This window comes from Mustela lutreola, chromosome 10 (genome assembly GCF_030435805.1).
Source record: "Mustela lutreola isolate mMusLut2 chromosome 10, mMusLut2.pri, whole genome shotgun sequence".
Lineage (NCBI taxonomy): Eukaryota > Metazoa > Chordata > Mammalia > Carnivora > Mustelidae > Mustela > Mustela lutreola.
Window position 1 is genome coordinate 83,260,553 of NC_081299.1, and position 26,590 is coordinate 83,287,142.

The window sequence follows — 26,590 nt, forward strand, 5'->3', positions numbered from 1 at the left end:
AATTTTAACAAAAACTAATTTTTAAATCAATAAACAATGAATATGCATTTTTGTAATAATTATATCACAACTTGGAAGAGATTAATTAACAAAATGTACCGCATTTTTACATGCCTCTAGAAATCATATCTTTAGTAGCCTAACCCAATTTACTAAGACAAGCTTTATGCTTTAATCACAAGTCATAGATACCAAGATCAGTGCTGTTATTTTCATTTGCAGAGCTAAATCTGAATTTACCTTGTTTGCAATACTTGTGATGAATGATTTGATATCTAGATTGGTGGGACAGCTCTTCTGACAGGGGGCATCTGCACATTTCAGGCACCTAAGGAAAAAAATGACCAGATTAAAGAAACTCTAAGGTAACTGAGGTAATACTCTATATATTCTTTATCTGATACCCATTCCGAGTTAGCGTCTAGTAAGGACAAATAAAATAGTGCTATTTTTTAGGTACAGAATATTTTTTTTAAGCAAGAAACAAAGAATATCTGTGTTTCATTTTTTGTACACCTTCTGAGATGTATAAAATACCACCACTCGGGCTAACTGCCCATCCTTTCTGTGTTTCTCCTAGAGATTAAGAGAACCATACTTATTTAAGATACATCATTTATTCTTTTAATAACCCAGTCTTATTTTGATCTCTTCTAAACTGAGCAGAACTTAGAGAATACAGTCTTTTATGATAAAAGTTGTGTATGCCTTTATGCCACAATTATTATAAAAATACAAAGCAAACAAGCAAAGTGTCTCTCATTTTACCACTTGTAACTTCCTTTTTTCCTCCCATCATCTCTCCCACTTTGTCTCCCACCTTTCCTCTCTCCCTCTTTCTTTACCTCCCAACAGCTCTCCCTCCCTCCAACTTTCTTGTGATTTTTAACCTACAGACTATTCACATGGTCATTGGTCTTTGTAGTACATGCTTCATGCATAGTTCAAATCCACCCCATTCCAGAATGAAGCATTTATTCCCCTGCTGCTGTAGCTTCAGCCAAAAAGAACAGGCTCCACCAAGGTCGTGTCCCCTTTCCAATGGCTGCCTGCTTCCAATTGCAGGTCAATGAAGAGGTTAGAGGCCCAGTACCCTTACCCAGACTTGGGGAACAAGTCTGCAAAGATCCACTGCAGCCTTTTTTTTTTTTTCTTTTTTCAGTGCTCCAAAATTCATTGTTTATGCACCACACCCAGTGCTCCATGCCATACATGCCCTCCGTAATACCCAGCACCGGGCTCCCCCAACAGCCCATCCTCATCCCCTCCAAGCCCTCAGTTTATTTCTCAGAGTCCACAGTCTCTCATGGTTTTTCTCCCCCTCCAATTTCGCTCAACTCATGTCTTCTCTCCATCTCCCAATGTCCCCTGTGCTATTCCTTATGCTCCACAAGTGAAACCATATGATAATTGACTCTCCTCTTGACTTATTTCACTCAGCATAATTTCTTCCAGTCCCGTCCATGTTGATATAAAAGTTGAATATTCATCCTTTCTAATGGAGGCAAAATACTCCATAGTGTATATGGACCACATCTTCCTTATCCATTAGTCTGTTGAAGGGAATCTTGGTTCTTTCCACAATTTGGCAACTGTGGTCATTGCTGCCATGAACATTAGGGTACAGACGGCCCTTCTTTTCACTACATCTGTATCTTTGGGGTAAATACCCAGTAGTGCAATTGCAGGGTCATAGGGAAGCTCTATTTTTAATTTCTTAAGGAATTTCCACACTGTTTTCTAGAGTGGCTGCACCAACATTCATTCCCACCAATAGTGTAAGAGGGTTCCCCTTTCTCCACATCCTCCCCACCACTGCAGCCTTTATTGTGGCTGGCTGTCCAATCCTGATTCCTTCACTTATGTAAAAAATATTGACCTTCTAATAAACTTCCTGCATACTAATCTCATTTCAAAATCTGCTTCCTGGGGAACCAACCAGAGATATGATCAAACTTTAGTGTGCCTAAGAATCAGCTTGATAAATATCACAGTTTCCACAGGGAAACCCCTCCTGAGTCCAAGTAATTGGCCTGAGAATCTGTATTGGGGGGGGAATCTTTGAGGTGATTCTGATATATATGGTTGGATCTACACAGCAAGAATCACAATTCTATAATTACTACATCAGGACTGAAACCGCAGGCTAGAATGGTCCTTAATTTTCATATCAATGTGTGTTATTTATTTATTTATTCATTTAATAAATATCTAATGAGCCCCTACTACATGGCGGAACCTGAGATATGAGGATATAAAATTGATAAACAAGACACAAGTCCTGCTCTCATGTACTTTGCAGTTTGGAGGAAGCTGACATGTATAAAAGGCAACTGTCATTGTCAATGTGAATTTGAGTGAAAATATTAACGGAAGGGAGCATTTCAGAGGAATGGTAGTGCTGGAGGGAGAGAGGCAGGCAAAGCTCTTTGGGAAGAGTACTACTCAAACAGAACACTGAAGTATGAATGGGCCTTAGGGAAGTGCAAAGGGTGGGATTTGGAGTGCAAGGTCACTCAAGATAATGATCCAATATGTGCCCAGGCCTGGAGAACATGACAAGGTACGTAAACCAATCCAGGTTGGTCAGACACACAGTGAGAAAAGGAGTAGAGAAGAATTAGGCTGGAGATCTAAAACTTAAAGTATACCATTGTCACATTTGTCAGAAGACCAGAATTCTCCAAGAATTTCATTAAGAATGAATCCTACACTGCTCAGTGACAAAGGTGACTAGCTAGCTCATTTTCTATCTACCTCCATGTGTAAAGACCTTGCTTCATTTCCTTTGAGAAAACAATACCAGTCTCCTTGTCATTCTTTTGTGAGTAGGAGAGTCCTCTTCATTGTCTGAACCAATTTCTCAGCACCTAATTAATATCTTGTTTTTAAATCTGATCTCTTTTCTCTGGTTTGTGCCCTTAGCCTTCTCTCTAAATTAAATTTTACACAATGAGTACCGAAGGCTTTTCATAATCAATTGTCCTCCCTGAAATGTAGTCATTAAACCTCTCCCCTATCATTCCTCTAAATGCCATTGTTAGATTCACATCTATCATTTAGCTGAATTCCTATCTTCTCATACTCACGATTTTTTTCTCCTAACACACTGTCACTGAGTTCAAAAAGAACTTCTTGAAAGTACAGTTAGCAGCATACACTGCACAACAGTGCAACGGAATATAATGCATGGTTAATTTGGTCTATGATGTTGAAATGAGGTGATATTATATGTGTTATCTCCACATGGATAAATATGTTGTACATTATTAGTGATCTGAAATGATTTCCTCTGAGGTGATAAAATAAAATAGCAAAAAAATTAGCAAATAATATGCCATCTTAAATAACTTCTAATTTATTAAAAATGTCACTTCAACAGTTTTAAAAATATTTGGAAATTCCCAGTAATAAAGCAACAAATGTACTTATTCGTTTCATATGTGTATGTGTGTGTATATATTTATGTCTATATATACATATGTGTGTATGTATATCTGTACATGTGTATATATATATACACCATATAGATATATAGATTCTGCTCATCCTTAATGAAGTCACAAGTTTTCTGCTTTTCTTTTTTCTAACACCCAGCTTGAATAATAAGGCAATTAAAAAATAAAGTCATATTGTCAGCAGATATGAATGAGCCAAATTAATGCATAGTGTATTTCCCTGTTCTTCTAGAGAAATCTTAAATTCAACATAAACAGATTCACTTAACAGCACTGACAATGTAAGGATTTTTAGTTGTGGTTATTAAGCCTCTTTACCAAATAAGTCCCTTTTTATTATTGAGCTAGTTCACAAATAACAGCTGTTGGAAATGTCAGATGTTAATGAGGCAGGGCAATGCAAACCTGAATTGTAGCATTCTTTTTTTTTTTTCCTTTGGTGCCATGAATATGCCAGAATGGGCAGACTCTGATAATAATACCATCTTGCAATTCTCTAAGCGCTCTGCAGACTAAAGTGCATCAGGCTGCCATTAATCCCACTTATCACTCTGACAGCTCAGTAATTACACTACTGCTATAGCCAGGTAGTCCTAATAAAATATCAACCACTGCACTGGAATGCATACTGGTGAGATGTTTTATTAAACTTGGGGGGGAGAGGGTTGATCATCAAGTGACATTAGTGTTGACCTATTTTTCTATTTGACAATAAATTATCCTTTGACCATGACATAATAGATATTACAGAGTGCATTTACTGTACCAAATCAGAAAGGTACTGCATTACAATGATGTAGGCAAATGGTGTAAATAAAATAGCAGAAATGCATGTCAGAATGTTATTACCTAAATTGCTTTAAATGATTGATACCATGAAAAATCACAGACACAGTACTTAGGGGAATATGTCAACAATTATTGTAAACCACAGTTCTACATAAATTTTTCCTTAGAAGTAACATTTAAATTATGCTTGTTTTTATCTTCATTTGTTTAATTCCCCTTTTATGTTTCAAAGTTACTCTGTTATAATGCGGTTTATTTTTAAATGCATTGTAAGAGCCAAAAGTTAATTCAGATAAACAATTATGTAATATTTTAATCCTGAAATAATTATATTTATACTAAAAGCAGAATATTAGATTATTTTTTAAGCAATGAAACATCTTAGATTTTTTACTAGTGATAAACTTTTTTCATTTCCACGTTTAATAGAGGGCATAACAATGGATTTCATTAAAAGCAAATATAGAATCCTTAATAATGTTAATCCTTCATGATTCAGCATGACCATAAAAAATGTATGAAAATTTTAGTACTGCTATTTAAGGGACAAAATCTATTAGAGATATACAGATCTTTCTCCAGGGAAAGAGAGCCATGATTCCTCTTTCCAAATATTAGTGAGGCTGGACAGTTTTACTCTATCACATAACACCTGAAAAAACTATAGTAAGTCATGAAATGAACAGCATTTCATTCTTCACACATCTGAAAACAGATACTGCTTTTATTGTTAAGCATCCAGAGCAGTTCGAATTGTAACCTATGCTTGTTAAAGAATTTTCCAATCCATAGGTTTAAATAACAATTTCTTCCTCAGTTAAAAAAAAATCACACAAAATCTATATGAAAACATTAAAACATCATACTGCATTGTTTTTGGTCTTTTGTTAGACTTTGGTTCAATCAAGTTAGCAGTGTTTGATCAGGCTATGTATAATCTGTATTAGTCTAGATGTAATCAAATTGGGCAAGTTAGAATTTACATGGAAACAAAACAAGATATTTTCCTAATATTGATGTTGTATTGCTTCAGAACTTTCATGTTTAGTACCTTCCTCTGGAAGGTCTAATTAACTGAAATGTAGCAGAGGGGTAATAGGATCTAACTCCCCTACCCTATAATCACCAGTGTAAGTAAATACACAGACTAATATTCTCCCCCAATTTGGCCGTATTTCTACTGAAACAGCATAGAATTGAATGGAAGGTACGTAAATCAAGAAATGGGGGCCTAGGGGCTCTTGGGTGACTCAGTTGGTTAAGCATCAGCCTTCATCTTAGGTCATGGTCCCAGGGTGCTGGGACTGAGCCCTGCATCGGGCTCCTTGCTCAGCTGGGAGCCCGCTTCTCCCTCTCCTCCCCGCTCATGCTCTATCGCTGTCTCTCTCTCTCTCAAATAAATAAAATCTTTAAAACAAATGTGCTATGGTGAGTGCTGTGAATTATATAAGACTGATGATTCATAGACCTGCACCCTTGAAGCAAATAATATATGTTAATTTTTTAAAAAGGAAGAAGGAAATGGGGTGTTAGAAGTGTGTAACGCAAGTCTGAGTTCCACAGCTTGCAATCCTTGTACCAGACCCCATCATAACAGAAACACCCAAGAAAGATGGTTGGTATCTTTAAAACATGATGAGACTCATAAAATGTTCTGATACATTAAACAGTCAAGAGCAATTCCCAGATGCTAATAATTCTCTCCACGTCTCTCAATATTCAATTAATAGCCTTTCCTATATTCTTTCTGATTGCGCTTCTCTGATTACACAACAGATTCTTACTAGCTCTAGGGTATTTGGCACTAATTTTGAAGATTCCTAATATGCATCTTGGCCCAGCTTCTATTTTGCTGGGCTGGGAAAGTATGGCAACATTGTGAAAAGCAACTGAATTTTTTATGCTGTGCACCATTCTGCCTTGGTGATGGTGAACCAATGATGTTCATGTTTTAAAACTTTTAATGCCAAAACAGAATTTTTAAATAGAGCTATTTATCTACTAGAAATTTCCATTCATATGTGGGTGCTTCAAAATAATTCAAAACAAACAAGATTTAAAACAGGACACAATTTATATAACTGATACTCAAAATATCTTGTTGGACGATCATGGTCATGAGTCTGGAAATAAAACATAGTTAAAAACATTTCTACAATCTTTCTGTACTCTATACCAGAGAATTACTGGTTTTCTCAGAAACAAATGGCTAAAAAAGTATGTTTTACATTTTTTGCCTGCTTTGAATTGAATGGAAGGACTTATATTACATTTTGATACTCATTTTTTATTTTCATCTATAACTGGTTCTTAAAAATTAGTAAGAAGGCTTTTATCTCCACTTCACACATGGAGAATACTGAGGGTCCAGAAATTTCCCAGAAGCATAATAAGACCAGTGACCAGGGCAGCTGAGGAAACTACTAGAACACATTTACCATCTTACACCCAGGACTATCCCATTCACATATGAAGACAGGTTAGAGTTTTAAAAGGTGATGTTCTACTGACCTTATCTCTTCGCAACATCACTGCCTCCTTGCCAGAGTAATTTGAAGACTGAGAAAAAAGCAGTTTAGAAGTCACAGCTAGAAAAAGGCTACAGTATCCTCTCTCCTGGAGTCCAATTTTAGTTTAAGAAAAGAGAGTAAAAAATCTCCTCAAGGAGAAGTTTCTCGAGTCAAGACGAAAAAATTGTCACAAGATTTCAAAGGCTTATATAACCTCAGAAGTCACTGAGGCACTAATTCCTAAAATTAGGAGGCTGATTTTATTCCATTTTAAATAAACTTGGAATAGCCAGTTGTATTAGATGGTTTTTAAACATATTTTTATTTAAAAAAATAAGTATGCTCTAAAAACCTCAACAGCATAAGAAGCCACAAACTCATGTACATCTTGTCCTTCAAGCAAATAAAATATTTCCATAAAAACTTCGGGCATGTCACCTTCTGAAAAATTCTAAACATACTGTCCTATTTTACTACACAAAGAGAGTAAATTGTGGTATCTGAGGATGCTGCTCACAAACTTAGATTCTTCTCTTACTTTCAAGAGAAGATGCCACAACAATATACTGCAACAACACACTGCAAAGTTTGAGGCGCCTGGGTGGCTCACTTGGTTAAGTGCCTGCCTTTGGATCAGGTCATGATCTCAAGGTCTTGGGATCTCCCGAGTCTGCTCTCTCTCTCCAGCTCCCCCTGCTTGCAATTTTTCTCTGCCAATAAATAAATATAATCTTAAATATATATATATATTTATATATTTATTATATATTTATATTATATATAATATATAATTATATATATATACTGCGAAATTTGCAAATGGCTATATCCTTACTAAAGGTATAACTTACGGTTGTGCAAATAACTAAGGAATGCAAATTATTAAATATGAGAATCTATGTGATATAAAAGATGATTTCCTTCATTCCTGCTTCATACATTACCTCCTAGTACCAGTGCCTGTTAGGCATATTTCTCAGTTCCTCTTTTCTTTTTCTTTCTTTCTTTCCTTTTTTTTTTTCCTTTTTTTTTTTTTTTTTCTTTTTGGAGGGGGTGTTGTCAAATGAACCTTTATTGAAAAATTTTCCTTTGTGGTTTGTAAATAGCTGGGTGTTCCACCGTGCCACTACTGCTGTCATTTATGATGTCATGGAAAACAGCAGCCATCAACACTGCAGCCCATAGGATCTCTTTAATGGTTCCAGAGGGTTCTCTGGCTAAAGACTGGTGCCACATCTGTCAGGCAACATTGATGGTATCATCAAAAGTGATTATTTCCACTATTATTAAATATTTTTCTGCTTCTTTCTGTCTCTTGTTGTTTCCTTAAGGGCTTTGATAATCAGAGTTGAAGCAGAAAGTACCACTTAAAATCTGGGTGATGTAATGAACACTGGGTGTTATATGCAACTGATGACCACTGAACACTGTATCTAAAACTAATGATGTACTATATGTTGGCTAGTTGAACTTAAATTAAAAAAAAAAAAAAAATCCAGGCCTGTCTTTTTGGAATGGCCAGTTTCACTATAATCCCCGGACTCTTCCAATCACTGGTTCCCTTGGCAATGTCATCACCAGTTTTTTGGAGACAGACTAAGGGGCCGATCTTCAAGACCAGCACAGACCTGGCACTGACTTCCCCATTGGTGTACCTACGGTTCACTGGGGTAGAATTTGGGCAGCATGGTGGAGGCAGAAGGTGTTGAATGAACCTGGATTTGGGGCTACCAAAGACAGTTGCACCTTTCCCTCCTCTAAGCCAAGCTGAAATCCAAAAGCTCTTCTTTCTTCTTTTCAGCTGCTGCCATTTGGTGAGGTGGTAACAAATAATTTCTTATCCTCCAGGGTAGGGCAGCACTTTCCCCTTGCAATATGATCTTTCCTTAAGTAGCAATTTATAATTAATAAACTACCTGATTTATATGTCATTTTAATTTGAGTAAGTTTATATACATGTGACTACATATATCCATGATACAGTTACACTTTAGTTAGCATGTAGCCATTTTCAAAAACCCAAGTCTCCCAACACATTTTATAGTCCAACATACCATTTTTAATTTAACTACAACAAGCTGTAGGTATTTTTTTAAAAGCAGCATATTGTTGCTCACCACAACTGTGGTTCCCCTCCCATTCCAAACAACTGTTAGATGATTCTCAATATACCTTTGATCTTTTACAGACCTTAAAGGGAACTGGGTGACAGTACTGACAGTTTTTATTATAGCTTTCCTGCTACTCAATAATCTTATTTCACCTGGACCATTTCCCCACTAATGTCATGAACTCTTTCATTTATATTGAGGATCTTCTAAGGCTTCTTAGAAAAAACACATTATTCTTTATAACATATCCAGATGCTGTGCAAATTACCTTCTCAAATTTTTTTTTTTTTAAAGACTTTATCTATTTATTTGACAGAGAGAGATCACAAGTAGGCAGAGAGGCAGGCAGAGAGAGAGAGAGGAGGAAGCAGGCTCCCCGCCAAGCAGAGAGCCCGATGCGGGGCTCGATCCCAAGACCCCGAGAGGCTCCCCGCCAAGCAGAGAGCCCGATGCGGGGCTCGATCCCAAGACCCCGAGACCACGACCCGAGCCGAAGGCAGAGGCTCAACCCACTGAGCCACCCAGGCGCCCCACCTTCTCAAATTTTAAAACACTTCTTGTATGTTTAAATGAATATCAGTGAAGCCCCTATATAAACATAACCAAAAAGGTAATATATATTAGTCATAGATGCTCTAAAAGTAACCCTTTCAGTAAATTCCAAAAGGGAAAATACCATATATTTTACGACTTATTCGAAGGCAATTTCAGAATAATATAACAATAATAACAATACTGACACAATTCTGTCTGAATTCTAATAAAGATATAAAAGAGAAACAAAGTCCAGTGGTTTCATCAATGCATAAAATGGGCTATTTATTATATGATTTCTAGATTTATGTGATATGTTGATTATGAAAAAATATCTGTGTAAATATGTAAACCTACTTAAGCATAGTGGGCTAATATCTGAGATAGATTTAACTTTATACAATGTTATACTGCATTAATTTTTTTTTTGCAATGGGCAAGGATAACATGTAATAGAAAAATTAACATACTTTGATGTTGACTGACAACTAAAATTACAATATCCTGTGTAATTTTAATTTTTTTTTTTTACTTTGGTCATTTGAATCAAATCAGGCAAAAACAAACCCATGATGTTCCCATATTCTCTTTCCTGTCCCTGAAAACTCCATAAGTCTTATGAAAAAGATCCAGGTAAAAGTTTTAATAAGAGTTTTAACAATGGGATACACTTCTGAGTATCTGGCGGTTCAGAAAAGTGAAAAGAACAAAAGGTCAAGTTTTGTCAAATAAATAATGGGTGAGGGACAGCACAGAGCTGAAGGGATCCATTATGTCATTAAAACAACTGTGGAAGAAAATATTTGGCCTTAAAATTATACTATATCATTCACTAATGATAGAATGTAGAAACAAATTTATCCAAATCTTAGCTAGCTAGATATCAGAGCATAGTAGGGATAATTCGACTCTAAGTTACTTACTAAAAAGCCACTACATTCTAAGTCTGTGCTGGTGAAAGGAAGAGTTTGCTGAAGCTTACTGGAAGATGGTGTCTTAAAAAGTATACTGGACTTACTTCATGCGAAAGAGATTTGTCTAGACTTCTTTTTTCTTCTTTAGAAGTACAACAGTGACTAATATTTCAGGTGCTGGAAGAACAGATTTGGAAAGCAACAGCCAGATCTGGATTTTCTTCCTGTTGGAACTATTCAGTTTCATGTGTGGATCCGACACAAATTTATCTAAATGTTTTCCTCCATAAAAAAGATGCCACTTCCCCTTTACAAAAAGTGAAAAGTAAACACACCCTTGCACACATTTAAGTTTACAGGGGTGCCTGGGTGGCTCAGTGGGTTAAAGCCTCTGCCTTCGGCTCGGGTCATGATCCCAGGGTCCTGGGATCGAGCCCCACATCGGGCTGTCCACTCCGTGGAGAGCCTGCTACCTCCTCTCTCTCTCTGTGTACTTCTGATCTCTATCTGTCAAATAAATAAAATCTTTAAAAAAAAAAATCTTTAAATAAAAAAAAAATTAAATTTACATATTCATTCCTAATCAAAATCTATGCTGATTACCCTAAGTAAAAGAAAAATGCATTTTCCACAAGGTGTTTTGTTTTTTGTTTTGTTTTGTTTAAAGATCATGACATCTTCCTGCCTGAAGGGAAAGTTTCTCACAAAATGATCTGAAAGCACTGGCACCTGCCTGCTTTATTCTACTGTTTCAGCTGCAACATTTGCCCCACTCTAGAACTCTGTTGTTCTGTGAGCACGAGTCATTTTTCAACCTCTATGCATTCTAGTATGTTCTTTCCCTGCCTCAAAAACTACACTTTAAGCTTACTTCAGAATTCAGTTCAGGTGTCTCTCATGGAGCTCCCTGGTTCTTGCCATTCTGACCTCCCAGAACAACCTGTGGGTTCCTTTATCAAAACAATTATCACATTGAAATGCAATGCTGATTCGCTTTCCTGGTGTCTCTTAGATTTCCTCTTCCAGTGAGAAAATGGTTAGGTTCCTTGTTCTTTGCTGTTGGTCTGCTTAGAAACAGATTAATTTGAAATTGGATGAAAAAGACAGCCAAAATTTTGGTAATACTCCAGTTACTGCCGTTAATGTTCAGAAAAAATGTATTTTTAAATAACTGTTCTTCAAACTTATGTAAATAATATACACCTTTAGTGAAAAAATATTTGTATTTGGTTTAATTTATTGAGTAAATACTTATGTAAGAGTAACTATATGCTAGCTTTATTTTATACATTTTTTAAAATTAACTCATTTCATTTCCACAATCACTCAATAAGGTAGATATAAATATTAAATCACTATATCTTTCTAAAAACCCCATGGAGTAGGTACTGTTGTTATTTTCATTTTAAAGATAAAAATACTAAGGCACAAAATTTCCTTCTCTGTTTCAGATTTGAAATCTTTTTTTCCTATTTTTTGTAATCCTGGTGATCATTAAGAAGTTAATAAAAATCTTCTAAGGGTGATTGCCAGTTTTCTCTTCTACTTCATTCTAAAATCTTAATAGTGTATGATAATGGTCAGGGCTTGCCTCCCAGTTTGTGAAATCCAGAGTCAGGACTCTTACACTGGTCTGACTTTCCCCAAAGCCCAACCTATGGGTATCATCATTTCATTTCTGCAGTAGTTCTCATAATGGTAGTGAGTAGCCCCAGAGAACCTGAGAAAGAGTTTCCGATGTAAAGAGTTTCTGATAAAAGCCATGCATGTTATAGTCATTATTATGCAATTTAATCCATAAACAGCTGTCTTAAAACACAATCTAACAAAATTCCTCATTTACTTTACAAAGTGCCTAGCAATAATACTTGCAGATAATGTTATTCTTTTTTTTTAAGATTTATTAATTTGACAGAGAAGAATAGTGAGAACAGGAACACAAGCAGGAGGAGTGGGAGAGGGAGATGCAGGCTTTCCGCTGAGCAAGGAGCCTGATGCAGGGGTCCATCCCAGGACCCCAGGTTCATGACTTGAGCCAAAGGGAGACACCTAATGACTGAGCCACCCAGGTGCTCTGATCATGTTTTTCTTTCTTTCTTTTCTTTTTTTTTAAGATTTTATTTATGTATTTGACACAGAGAGAGAGAGATCACAAGTAGGCAGAGAGGCAGGCAGACGGGGGGGGGGGGGGGGAAGCAGGCTCCCTGCTGAGCAGAGAGCCTGATGTGGGGCTTGATCCCAGAACCCTGAGATCATGAACTGAGCTGAAGAGGCTCAACCCATTGAGCCACTCAGGGTACCCATGATCATGTTACTCTTTACCAAGCATTTTCTTATAGGTAAATCACCTATCAAAAAATCAGTGTTTCTAATAGAAACACCAGAAACTTCTAATAGAAATACCAGAAAGACAAAATAAAAGCAATTAGAAACATTCTGGAGAAATATCACACATACGTAATACATAAAATAAAAACATATTTGACATATAAAAACATATTTGACATCTACAATCATGACCAAGCCCAAAATAATTATGTCACTCTATAACACTTGGAACATTATATATTGTGGCAAAAAGTAAAACTGTTTTGCAGACCACTGTTACTTCTTACTAGGCTCTGTATAAAGTGATTCAAACATTATTTCAGTCCTTAGGAGTTTATGCCTAAGATGCAATGCTGACCATTGCGCATGAATAGTATGCAAAAATTTCAGGAAGTTAATGAATATGGGAGAAAAACAGATAAGGATATAAATGTTTAATCTTCTCAATTTAATTCATATCTTAAGGTGGACCAAAGTTTCAGGCAATGGAATGGCATGGGAATTGAACTAATGTGACAATGGCCTGATAATTATCAGAATATTTTTATAAAATTTAGTCTAAAAAAACTTAGCCTAAAGGCCAAAAGACACAATGTTCAGAAATAATATCTTGAACATAGTCATCAAAATTAGCTGCCTACAGCTTAACATGATTTAAAGTGTAAAAACAGGAAAACAGAAAAGCTAGGGGCAAATAATATATATTTCTATAAAAATGGGAAAATTCCATTGACTGTGCTTCTCATTATAACAATGACAGTGTTGTCATGGTATTTTGTTACATATGCCATTAAATTTAGGAAAGCTCAATGAAGAATTTCAGTGAAGGTAGAATTTAAACGTGTTCATGGTCTGTGGAATTTTATTCTTTTTTTGTTGTTGTTCTTTCCTCCCTTTCCTCCTTCCTCACTCAACAAATATCTACAGAGCACTTCTTATTTGCTGGGTATTTCACTAGATGGTATAGATACCCAAATGAGGAAGATATGGGTTGTGCCTTGGAGAGTCTCACAGTGAATAAGTCAGACACATGAACGTACATTCTTGTGATGTGAAGGTGGGGTAATGGAGAGATTAAGAGATGTTCATATTTGCCCTAAGTTCAGAGGCACCATCTGTTCATTCTCTATCTTCAACGCCAATATAATATAAAAACATAATAAATGGATTTGTTTCTTCAGGCTGTGTGTGTGTCTGTGTGCTGGTGTGTATATGTGTCTCTTAAGGGAAGGCCCAGTAATACAGGGTTTGAGGAAGATACGTGAGAAACTGGAAGTATCTATTACTATCTACTGAAAGTGGCAGAGACTCTCTGCCCAGCTACTAGATTTGCCTTGACCACAAACAGATCATCTCTTCTTTAACTGATCTCTTTTCTTTCACTCATACACCTTCCACTAGGTACCTATCACAAAATAATACTGTAAGAGATAATGTAGTGTGATGGCTTCTGGAATTAAAGGCAGCTCTATCATTTATTAGCTTTGTTATTTTAGGAAAGTTAATTAAATTCTTTGTGTCCCCAGTCCTCCCATAAGTTGCTAATTACAGGCTAGACACCATACCATTATAAGGAATGTTAAATAAATTAACATAAAACACTAGGTGCCTGCCATATAGTAAATGCTCAATAATGTCAATCACTGTAAATTGTATGTATTATTATCTAAGAACAATGGAGAATACAATGGAATAAATGAGCACTGTTTTTCAGTAGTTATTGGGAAGAACAGTTTTATGGTGAAATTATAAAATAATAATTACTGAGATAATTATGAAGAATACCAATGATGCATGCTCATAGTAGCTTCTCAATAAATGAAAAACATAGGAAACATTCTGAAAAATATCTTCCAAGCCAATTCAAGAGACCTTGTAGAATATGGAAGTGAAGTGGTTTCATTTTGGGGGCAAAAAAAAAGTGTAACCAGGAGAGGACATGAGGAATAAAATATGTAAGATATAAGTGCTACTGCATCCATAATGAAGTGAGCAGTCACACCATAAAGCCAAGCATAAAGTGATCTCCACGGATACATCACTAGCATGATGAGTTACACTTAGCAGTAACTTTGCAATTGTTACCTCATTTCTCCAAGTGATGCCTTCTTTAGTTAGTATTAATAGTTTTGATGAGATTGTTTCAGTAACGAATTTCACATTTGGGTAGTTAGTGTAGGCAAACTTACATGTCAACAATGAAAAGAGGTATTAGAACCCAGGGTGATGAGAGCAGCAAGGAGGCAAATGAATCTCCCTTTGTCAAGGGAAGGTCTCTGACAGAGGTTTAATTTTTTGCCTCCTTTATTTTCCACATCTAAAATGAATATTCTTCCAGTACATGAATACATTTCATGTTTTCAACTTTAAGTATACAGAAGGAGAAAGAAAAGAAACTTGTTTAAAAAAATAATTTTGGAGAATAAATTTTTCTTTATGTACTACATTTTCATTCAAGCTGTGAATTGTCCCACCTGTTCCTTTCTTGATATTTTTTTAAGGTGAACTTTTCAGAACAATCCCACTGAGAGGAAATTGCTTTGCAAGCTAGGAAGATATTAATCTGTTCTCCCAGTATAGTGGGTGCATAAATCCTTTTTTATTGAAGAGGTGTTGTTAAAGTTCTATATATAAGACGACAGTACAGTATTGATTTTGGTAATACTAATACATAAGCAGTATTTTCAGTTAAACATGTTATATTCTTCCCGTTTTCCTGCCTTTGCTCTTGCTTCTCCTTCAATACAAAATGCATAACTCTTCACTCATACTTCCCATCTAACAAATTCCTGGGTATCCTTCAGGCTCTCACACAGGTATCATTTCCTCTTGAGGAGTCTTCCAATTACCTCCTCTCACTTCTTAAAGATTATTAATTTACTTCTTCATATCCCCACATTTTTCACATTTTACTATAATTATTTTTTAAATAAACTGTATCCACAAATAGCTGATGGGTCTCACGAGGACATTCATTCATTCAACAAATATCCATTGAGTGCCTGTTAGGTGCAAGGCCAAGAGAAAATAATGGCTAGTAAAACAGACCACAGATACTTCCTCAGTAGGCTTAGGGTTGAACAAACTGACAAACATTTTACTGCAAACAAAGATGAATTATGATAGTACAGAGCAATGGGATCAAGGGATCTGGGAAATTCTTCCCGCCATCTCAAGGATGAGTAGGAATCACCTAGAGTGAGAAGAGAAAGGAGGAGGCAGAGGAAACAGATGTGCCAATGCCATGACATGGCAGAAGGCTCAGCAGGTTGGAGGCTTTGAAGGAAGGTCCTGGTGCCCGGAGCAGGAGAGTAATGGGGAGGGTGGTTGACAAGGTCAGGGATACTGCTGATTTAGTCCTGGTACTTCCAGCAGCTAGCTAGATCAGGTGCTCAACAAATGCCAGTTGAATAAGTAAATGAGTAATAATAATAATTAGAGGAGGACTACGCACTAGCTTGAATTTTGAACATTGTATTATTCCTATCTTGGGAAAATTAAAATCTTTACAAGGTAATTTGCTTCCCTTTACTACAAAGAGAAATATTTTTGCCTTGTTAAGACTTTCCCCTTTTTATATACTTAAAAGTAATTTAGAGAGCTATAATTCAGCACTAAATACAGTATATAAAGTATTTATGATCAGCTAACTTGAAAAACATGCATCTTACATACATCTGCTTCCAAAGGAAGTATTTACAATGTTTACAAAGTTTCACTGTGGATTCCAAAGGAATATGAATTGTATAATCTCTTTAGGAAGAAAAAATGATTGTCTTCCACACAGCCTTACCAAATGAATATCCAAAGAAGAAGCTTGGTCCTAAACTTTTTTTTTTTTTTTTGGTCTGCACTACTAAAGTCCCATAATACACACTGCCCAAGTACAAGAGAACACCTGCCCTGATTATCTCATTTAAAGACATCTCCCATCACACAAGAGATTCAGTCATGTGACAAGAATACCTAAAACTAAAGTAAAAATAAAGATACATTCAAGAATCTAATACATAACCAATCCTCTACACTGAAAAAGCACTGAGAAAAGAGTGCTTTCTGGCTCCTACTCTGTTATTGACAAATTATACAACCTTGAACAAATCATTAACCTGATTAGGCCTCACTTTTCTTATTGTTTGGTAGTTTTTATAGTGCCTTCTAACACAAAAAAAACATGGTCTGATGTCTTCTTCACATGTTTCTGAAATGTTATGAGATTATGAGAATAAAAACCTTATAAAAAACAGTAAGAACCACGTTCAGTTTTCAGTTTCAGGGAAAGTCAATATTAAGAATCGCCAAAACTTTAAACTCTGAATATTTTCTTTGAATGAGAAAAACTTTCAATAAATAGAACATAGTTTGAGCCTTAGAGTGAGACCTCTCTTAAAATTTCATTAGCAGTATGGATATTTTTATTTTATTTTATTTTATTTATTTGTTTATTTTTAAAGATTTTATTTATTTGACACAGAGAGAGAGACAGTGAGAGAGGGAACACAAGCAGGGGGGTGGGAGAGGGAGAAGCAGACTTCCTGCTGAGCGGAGAGCCCGATGTGGGACTTGATCCCAGGACCTTGGGATCATGATCTGAGCCGAAGGCAGATGCTTAACAACTGAGCCACCCAGGTGCCCTGGATATTTTTATTTTAAAAAGAAACAAAGAACTTGAAAAAAATCCACCCACAGCAATAAAAATTGTAAAATATTTGGCAACTGTGTTCAGGTCCAAAATGTTCAGCTACATTAAATGATGAGGATATAGAATGTTCAAATTTCTCCACTCTGTATTTCTTGGCAGTCTGACTTAATTTTGGATTAAAGTTCTTAAGAAAGCATTTAACTCCATTTTTAAATGTTAGGAACTGACCTCCTGTACCTACACTACAGTAAGAAATTTCCATTTATTTCTATCTACATCATGCCATTTTACCATCCAGCAAAGGAAACATCAAGCTCCTTTCCAGAAAGTGTACCACAAAATAATCAAAAGAACACTGGGTGGAGTCAGAAAACACGGGTTTATATCTTGTCATCGCCACTAGGAGGTTGTAGGGATTGAAAGAAGCCATCTAATCTTTCTATGTCTCACTTTCTCCAGCTGGGGAATGAGATAATACTTTAGAATCATGAGACATACAGGAAGTGCTGAAACACAACCAGCTATTCAGAATGCACTTATTTATTCACCTGTACATTCCGTCTGATAGTGTTCATACGTACCCCACCCGCAACACCTTATCTATAGTACGTCTCTCTGGAGCTAAGACTTTTGGTTTATGTTATGCTTATTTACTGTCCTACCCATAACCCAGCATTACTAAATCCCAAAGACGCAAACCTTTGCTGGACTGGTATTCAGAAATATTGCACTAACATTTCCTAAGGCCCTAAAACTCTAGGGTATATGCTGACTACTCATTAGGTCAGGTTTTTTTATTCATGCTGTCCTGGCTCTCCTTGTTTCTAGTCTATGCTTTTGAAAATTGCTATAGTTCAGATTTTGAATCTTCAATGACCTCTTCAATGCCTTCTAATGTTATGTCTATTTGATCTTAATCTAACAAATTTATCCATATGGCTTCTTCTTAACCTCATAACTGTCTGGAATTTTCCTTCCCTCTAGCCATCAAATCATATAACAGTGGAAACTTGCATTTATCCAAACTAACATTGGTATACTAAAAGACAGGTAATGAACTATATTTTTATTTATTATTATGTAGAAAGGACCACATACTTATAAAGATGTTGTTTTAGATGAATATTTGTAAGATACACAAATTTTATATTGTCTTGCCACCTTCTACTATATATATAGATAGATAGATATCTGTGTGTGTGTGTGTATATATGGGGGGGGTATTAAGCTCACAATCCTTAACTGAGATGATATTAAGAAAAGAGATGACTAACCCATTTGATTTAGTGGTAAGTATGTATTTATTTATCAGGCATTTTCTATATACCTGTTATGTGACAAACACCATATTAAACACCAAGGTTTCACGATGAATACAAGAGAATGTGACCTATAACTTCATACAATAACCATAATGTTGGGCACCAGGTATTTAAACACTCAACCATGGGTGTATATGATATGATACCTTCTATTAATTATAGAACACAAAAAATGCTTCATCGGCAAAAAAGATGGAATGACAACTTCATAGGGAGAAGAATCAAGGGAAGTAAGTGTCTCATGAAAAGTGCCTTTTGATTTGGGTCTTAAAAAATAATGACTTTGACAGAACAGAATAAAAGGGTGTATTCAGGAAGAAGCAGAATGAGAAAGGCATGGGATAAAAGTACATGATGTACTCAGATGTATTTGACGAATATCTCACGTCATCAGAAGAATTAGGATAATAGGTACCTGACAGAGAATAGCTGGGGAACAAGGGATGAGGCACAGAATTCTAATCAGAATTAAAACTAAACTTTAGTAGTTCTCCAAGAATTTTGGATAAAATTGTAAAATTTTGATTTGAAATTATCTTAATTTCAAAACCTACAGACACACATACACACATGCACACACACACACAAAATACCTCAATAGACCAGAAAAGAAATGAAGACACAGTAGCAAGCAGAACTGAAGCAACAGGCCTGATGGCCTCCAGATTCTGAAGTAAGCATACACAGCCTACAACTGACTATTTTGGTATAATTGAGACCAAAAGTGCCCAACCTGAAGCAGAAGATTGGAATAAGACTCTCTGCTTAAAATCATGGGTTGGATGAATGGTACTACCTTTGCACATGTAAGGGGCTAGGACAACACTGATGTGCTAACTTACATAAAGACTTACATAAAGCTCTATGCTACAGAGAGACAGGAGGGAGACAACACAGACTTGAATCTCAGACATGGGTCAAGCCATCCCTCCAGTGGTTTTCACAGATACATCAACACAATATTACAGGGGATTACACCCAGAGCTACTAATAATAAGACATGATTCTAGATCAAGACACTAAGATCCATATTGAGGTAACCATGGAATTAATTGCTATATGGGACAGGGAGACAACAAGAGTAAAGTAAATGTGCACAACAATCACTCATGTTCAAAAATACACAAAATTTCTAAAAAACAAACAAGAAAACCTTCACATTAAGAGAGCTCTAGTAATCAGGAACTCAAATTATTACAAAGTGAAAATAATAATCTGAAAATTTCCTTAAAGTTACTATGTTTATAACCCTCATAATAAAATAAAATAAAGGAGTGGCTACTGTCCTTTAAAAACAAAACAAATATGTATGTATCAAAAATAAGCAAAATGAAAGAAAAATGATAGGATAATAAAGGAACCAAATAGATATTTGGGAAGTAGAAAATTTTGTCACTAAAAAAGAAAATATCATAGCATACATTCTAGACAGGACATACTCAGAGAGAAATTTAGTGAATTATAATATGGCACTGGGAATTCATACAAAATATAGCACAAAGTGACAGAGATTAACATTTATATGCTGGGATGAGGGAGTTTACACATCATTGTATAATGGATAATGGGAGTCATCAAAAGGTTACTATTCAGGGAGTCATAAAAAGGTATACTCTTCAGTGTCCTCAGACACTCAATGCTAGTGGCAATACATAGAATGAACAACAGGCTACTGTCACATTCCTGCCAAAGGATGACAAGGTAATGAACAAATAGGTAACAGAAAGAATGGAGAAACCCATTTTCCCCCAGCTATTCTCTGAGTTCACTAAGTTAGTTTCCATATTTTAAAATATTATAGGGAAAAAAGAAACCAAAAAACTTTAGTTTTCTCTCTGTCATTCCTCCCTAGCCTCAGATTCTTTATCTATATTTATTCCTATCTACATTCTTTCCTTCCAATCTACCTAACACAGAGCCTTGTTATTATTTACTGTCCAGGGTATTACCCCTTTTTGAAATGAGTGGATGTCCCCCATTTGCCTTTTTTTTTTTTTTAAGATTTTATTTATTTATTTGACAGACAGAGATCACAAATAGGCAGAGAGGCAGGCAGAGAGAGAGGAAGGGAGAAGCAGGCTCCCTGCAGAGCAGAGAGCCCAATGCTGGACTCAATCCCAGGACCCTGGGATCATGACCTGAACTGAAGGCAGAAGCTTTCACCCACTGAGCCACCAAGGCGCCCCATCCCCCATTTGTTTTAAGCATGTCTGTCATACTCTTTTTCAGTAACTGTCAAATCAAGCACAGACTCCTGAAATATGGTAACAACACTACCTTAAAGTCAAATGGATCTGGGTTCAAATCCTGTCTTTCCTATTGATTATGTAACAAGTGACAACTACTATGAGCCTCACTTTCTTAACCTGTATAAGTAGAAAAACCCCTACTGCACAGAATTATATAAGAAGCAAGGACATTAGATATCCACAGAGTCTAGCAGAGTGTCTCGTAATACAGTAAGTGCTCAATAAATGTTATTTCGTTATCCCCATTAACAACACTCAGCAAAAAATTCATTCTCTAACTTTCCTAAAAAAGAAAATACAATTCTTTCATTGTGTCTTACCTTTGTCTGTTTCTATATTTGGTTAAATTACTTTATTTGCACAACTATCTCCTTGACTAGTTTGTAAAATACTTTCAGAGCAGTGCTTGCTTTTCCTCTTCTCTGTATAAATGTATATCTAGCACAGTACCCAATTAACAGCAAAACCTTAATAAATGCTAGGTAAAAAAATTAGTGTAGCTACAGTCTAATTTATCTTCCACACACTGCCCCTAAATGCAACTATTTCTTCTTCACACTGCACAATATGGACTCTCAAAATTATCTGTATACTTCTCTTCCTCTTTTGTTGTTCTATCATTCCCTCTAGCTTTCTTCTTTCTGGCAAAAATATATCCAATATACCTCTTCCACCAGTATTACTTACTACATTCCTTAGACCTATCGTACTCTGAACTCAATCAAAAAAGGAAAGAAAAAGGATCTATCATATCCAATAACATATTCCTTTCCCTAACATAGTTTCTCACGCATAGTAGGAGTTCAAATTTGTTGAACTGACTTGAATAATCTTGCTTTTAACTAAAAGGTTTTTGCATAGGAGCAGAGTATATCACATAAAAGGTAATGCATATTTTAAGTTATTATGATTTATTAATTTGGCTACTTTGATCTCAAGGAACTTGGAATGAGAACTTTCAAATCTAAATAGGATGTTAAGGTCCTCAATATCTATCCAAATATCTATTATGAATCTTATTTTCTCTAAAAGTAAAGATTAATACCAGTCTAATTAGCATGTATTTATCATGTGCAAAAACATCTTCAAGGATTTGACATTTTCCTAGTCAGTTCATAATTGTTTGTATGAGTATCTATTACATATTTCATCAATTTAAAATGAACATAAAAATAAGATATAATCATTAAGTTAAAAAATAAAAGGACAACACTGCTAACAACCTTTTCAGGTTAGATAGAAAGCATGAGAAAGGGGGAGAGGAAGAAGAATGGGAAACTGAAAAGAAGAGGTCATAAAACAGAAGGAAAAAAGGAAAAAAGAATAGAGTAAGAAAAAAGGGGGGGAATAATAAAATAAAAAGTAACAGTGAATCAAGAAAGAAGAGTACAGAAATAAAGAAAAGAAAAGAATGACAAAATTAGAGACTAGAGAAAGGAAAAAAAAACTTACAAAGATATATCTTACACTTAAATGTACAAGATTCTAGCATGACATGATTCCAAGAACTGATTATTTTGAAAAGATAAATAAAATTGATAAACTCTTAGCCAGAGTCATCAAGAAAATCTTTTTAATGAATAAAATAAATAAAATCAGAAACAAAAGAGAAGTAACAACTGATACCACAGAAATATAAAGGATCATGAGAGAATACTATTAAAAATATATGACAACAAATTGGACAACCTAAAGAAATGGATACATTTCTAGAACAGCAATCTTCTAAAACTGAATCAGGAAGAAATACAAAATCTGAACAGACTGACTATGAGTAACAAAACTGAATCAATTAAAAAAAAAAAACAAAACCTAAAAATAAAAATGGAAGATCAGATGGACTTACAGGTGAATTCTACAAAGTTTTAGAGAAGAGTAATTGCCTATTCTCCTCATACTACTGCAAAAAATAGAAGAGGGAGGAACGATTCCAAAAACATTTACTAGGCCAGCATTACTCTGATACCAAAACAAGACAAAGACACCCCAAAAAAGAGAACTATAGGCCAACATCCCTATGAACATAGAGGCAAAAATCCTCAACAAATATTAGCAAACCACATTTAACAATGCAGTACAAGGAACATTCACCTGGATCAAGTAGGGTTTATTCCAGGGATGCAAGTTTGGTTTAATATTTGCAAATCAACATGATAAAAATGGAGGGTAAAAATCCTATGGTCATCTTAACAGATGCAAAAAAGCATCTGACAAAATTCTATGTTTTTTTCATGATAAAAACTCTCAACAAACTGGGTTTGGAAGGATATACCTCACATAATAAGAGTCATATATGAAAAACCCAGAGCTAATATTATACTTGATGAAAAACAGAGCTTTTCTGTTAGGATTAGGAACAAGACAGCGATGTCCACTCTCACCACTTTCATTCAGCATAAGACTGGAAATCCTAGCCATAATAACCATACAAAAAAAGAAATAAGAAGAATCCATATTGGAAAACAAGAAGATAATTGGTCACTATTTGCAGACAACATGACATTGTACAATGGAAAATCCTAAAGAGTCTACCAAAAATCAAACAACAACAAACAAAACAAAACAAAACCCTGCTAGAAGTATTAAATTAATTCAGTGAAGTTGCAGGATACAAAATTAATACACAGAAACCAGTAGTTTTTCCATACACTAATGATGAAGTAGCAGAAAGAGAAATTAAGAAAACAATCCCATTTACAAGTGCACGAAAAAGGATTAAAAACCTAGGAATAAATTCAATCTAGAGAGTGAAAGATTTCTGCTCTGAAAACTATAAAACACTGATAAAACTGACTGAAAACAACACAAACAAATGGAAAGCTATTCCATGATAATGGGTTAGAAGAATTAATATTGTTAAAATGACCATACTACTACCCAAAGCGATCTACAAAGTCAATGCAAACTTTACCCATTTACCAATAGAATTTTTCACAAAACTAGAACAAATAATCCTAAAATTTGTATGGAACAAGAAAAAGATTTCCAACAGCTAAGACAGTCTTAGAAAGAAAAAAAAAAAAAAAAGCAGGAGGTATCACAATTCTCGATTTCAAGATATACTACAAAGCTATAGTAATTAGGTGGCACAAAAACAGAAAAATAGATCAATGGAAGAGAAACAAATAGTCCAGAAAACAAACAAACAAGCAAACAAAAACAAAAAACAAAACCCCTCATGCTTATATGGTCAATTAATCTATGAAAAAGGAGGTGAGAATATACAATGGGAAAAAGACAGTCTTTTCAATAAATGAGTCTGGGAAAACTGGACAGCTACATGCAAAGGAAGGAAACTGGACCACTTTCTTATACCAAAGTGAAAATAAACTCAAAATGGATTAAAGACCTAAATGTGAGACCTGAAACCATAAAAATACTAGAAGAGAGCACAAGCAGTGCTCTGAAACTAGTCATAGCATCTGAAACTAGTCATAGCAACTGAAAGTGCTATGAAACTAGCCATAGCAACATTTTTCTAGATCGGACTTCAAAAGCAAAGGAAACAAAAGTAAAAACAAAATCTTGGGACTACATCAAAATAAAAAAGCTTTTGCATAGAAAAAACAAAACAAAACAAACAAAAAAAAACTATAAAACAACAACAACAAAAAACCCATCAACAAACCAGAAAGGCAACCTAATAAATGGGAGAAGATATTTGCAAACGATATACCTGGTAAGGAGTTAATATCCAAAATATATAAAGTACTTAATACAACTCAACAACAAAGAGCCCCCAAAACCCAATTAAATCTTGAGCAGAGAACAAGAACAGATATTTTTGCAAAGAAGAAATACAGATAGCCCACAGACACATGACAAGCTGCTCAACATCACTGACCATTAGGGAAATAAAAATCAAAACCACAATGAAATATCACTTCATGCCAGTTAAAATGGCTAAAATAAAAAAGACAAGAAATAAAAGTGCTGGTAAGAATGCAGAGAAAAAGGAAACTTTTTGTGGTTGTAATGTAAATTTGTAATGTAAATTTGGTTGGTTGGGAATGTAAATTGGTACGGTCACCATGGAAAACAGGATGGAGTTTTCTCTAAACAAAAATAGAATTACCATTTTGATCCATGGGATGCTTGGTAGCTCGGTCGTGGCTCAGACCTGGGGAAGGGTCTGATTCTTGATTTCAGCTCAGGTCATGATCATAGGGTTGTGAGATCAAGTCCTGCATTCTCAATCAATCTCAATCTCTCTCTCTCTCTCATTCTCTCCCTCCTTCTGCCCCTTCTTGCCTCCCCACTCCTAAGAAAATACAAATACCGTATGATCCAATAAGTCCACTACTGAGTATTTACCCAGGGAAAACAAAAATACTAACTTGAAAAGATACATATATATGCTCCCCTATGTTTATTGTAGCATTATTTATAATAACCAAGATAGGGAGGCAACCTATTAATAGACAAATGGATTTTAAAAATGAAGTGCACACATACACATACACACACAAATATTATGCAGCCATAAAAAAGGATAAGCTCATGCCATTTGAGACAACATGGGTGGACCCAGACGGTATTATGCCAAGTGAAATAAGACAAAGAAAGACAAATATCATAGGATTTTAACTCTTAAGTGGAATGTTAAAAAATGAATAAACAAATAAAAAGCAGAACCAGAATTATACATATGGAGAACAAACTGATGGTTATCAAAGGGGAGAGAAGTGGGGTGTGGGCAAAATGGGTGAAGGGCAGGGGAGATACAAGTCTCTAGTCATGGAATGAGCAACCCATGGGAATAAAAAGCAAAGCATAAGGAATACAGTCAACGATACTATAACAGTGATGTAAAGGGACAGATGGTAGTTATACTTGTGGTGAACATGGTACAATATTTTAAACTTTTAAATCACTAAGTTGTATGCCTGAAACTGATATAACATTGTTTGTTAACAATTCTCAAATAGAGGAAGAGAGAGAGAGAGAAAGGAAAAAAGGAAGAAAGAGAAAAAGAAAAGAGAGAGATTATTTTTCGTAAGAATAACTAATTTTATTTTGACTTACAATGCTGGCTTATGAATATCTTATCTTTTATGTGTAAGATTTATTTTATAAGTTTATTATACAGTGTCCTCTATTCTTACAGACTGAAAAATTTTTGAAAACAATATAAATTCTAATTCATTATAGTCACATTCTTTGTACAGGGCCCAACAGTTTACACATTCAACAAATGCTGGTTGAACGAATGAATGATTGGATGGATGAATGAACGAAAAATCAATGAGATGTTATGCTTACACATACTTTGCCTAATTTGTGTGTAACACATTTGTGTCTGCTTCTTCAGCTTAGCTTACCAACGAAGCCAATCTTCCTTACATATTCATTTTATAATGATATTCCCCTGTCCAGAAACATTAAAAAGAATCATCCTTGGGGCACCTGAGTGGCTCATTCAATTAAACATCAGACTTCTGACTTCAGCTCAGGTCATCATCTCCAGGTCATGAGATGGATGGAGCCTGTGTCAGGCTCCCTGCTCAGTGGGGAGTCTGCTTGGAACTCTCTTACTCCCTCTGTTCCTCCGCACCCCTGAACGCACACATACTCTCGCTCTCTCTTTCTAAAATAAATAAATCTTAAAAAAAAAAAAAAAAAGAATCATCCTTTCTAAAGTTTAACAGTTTAAATGCTTTGTTTCTTACCATTCACAAATTTAAATGTTCTCTAATACATAATTTTCACTCTGATGAGATTCTTCGCTTTTGG

General features: G+C 35.3%; 1 protein-coding gene and 1 long non-coding RNA gene across 7 annotated transcripts in view; both read right to left on the bottom strand.

The window, feature by feature from the left end:
• DPYD (dihydropyrimidine dehydrogenase) overlaps positions 1–26,590 on the bottom strand; it is an 833,169-nt gene that overhangs the window by 644,674 nt on the left and 161,905 nt on the right. For all 6 annotated transcript variants that reach the window (XM_059138489.1, XM_059138488.1, XM_059138490.1 and 3 more), the window contains one exon: positions 241–328. In XM_059138489.1, coding sequence (XP_058994472.1) covers positions 241–328 — 88 coding nt within the window. The remainder of the gene's footprint in view (positions 1–240; positions 329–26,590) is intronic.
• On the bottom strand, positions 7,763–9,564 carry LOC131810473 (uncharacterized). Its single transcript, XR_009345596.1, has 2 exons — positions 9,403–9,564; positions 7,763–9,136 (listed from the first exon to the last, which is right to left on the bottom strand). It is a non-coding gene; the product is annotated as an uncharacterized LOC131810473 (long non-coding RNA).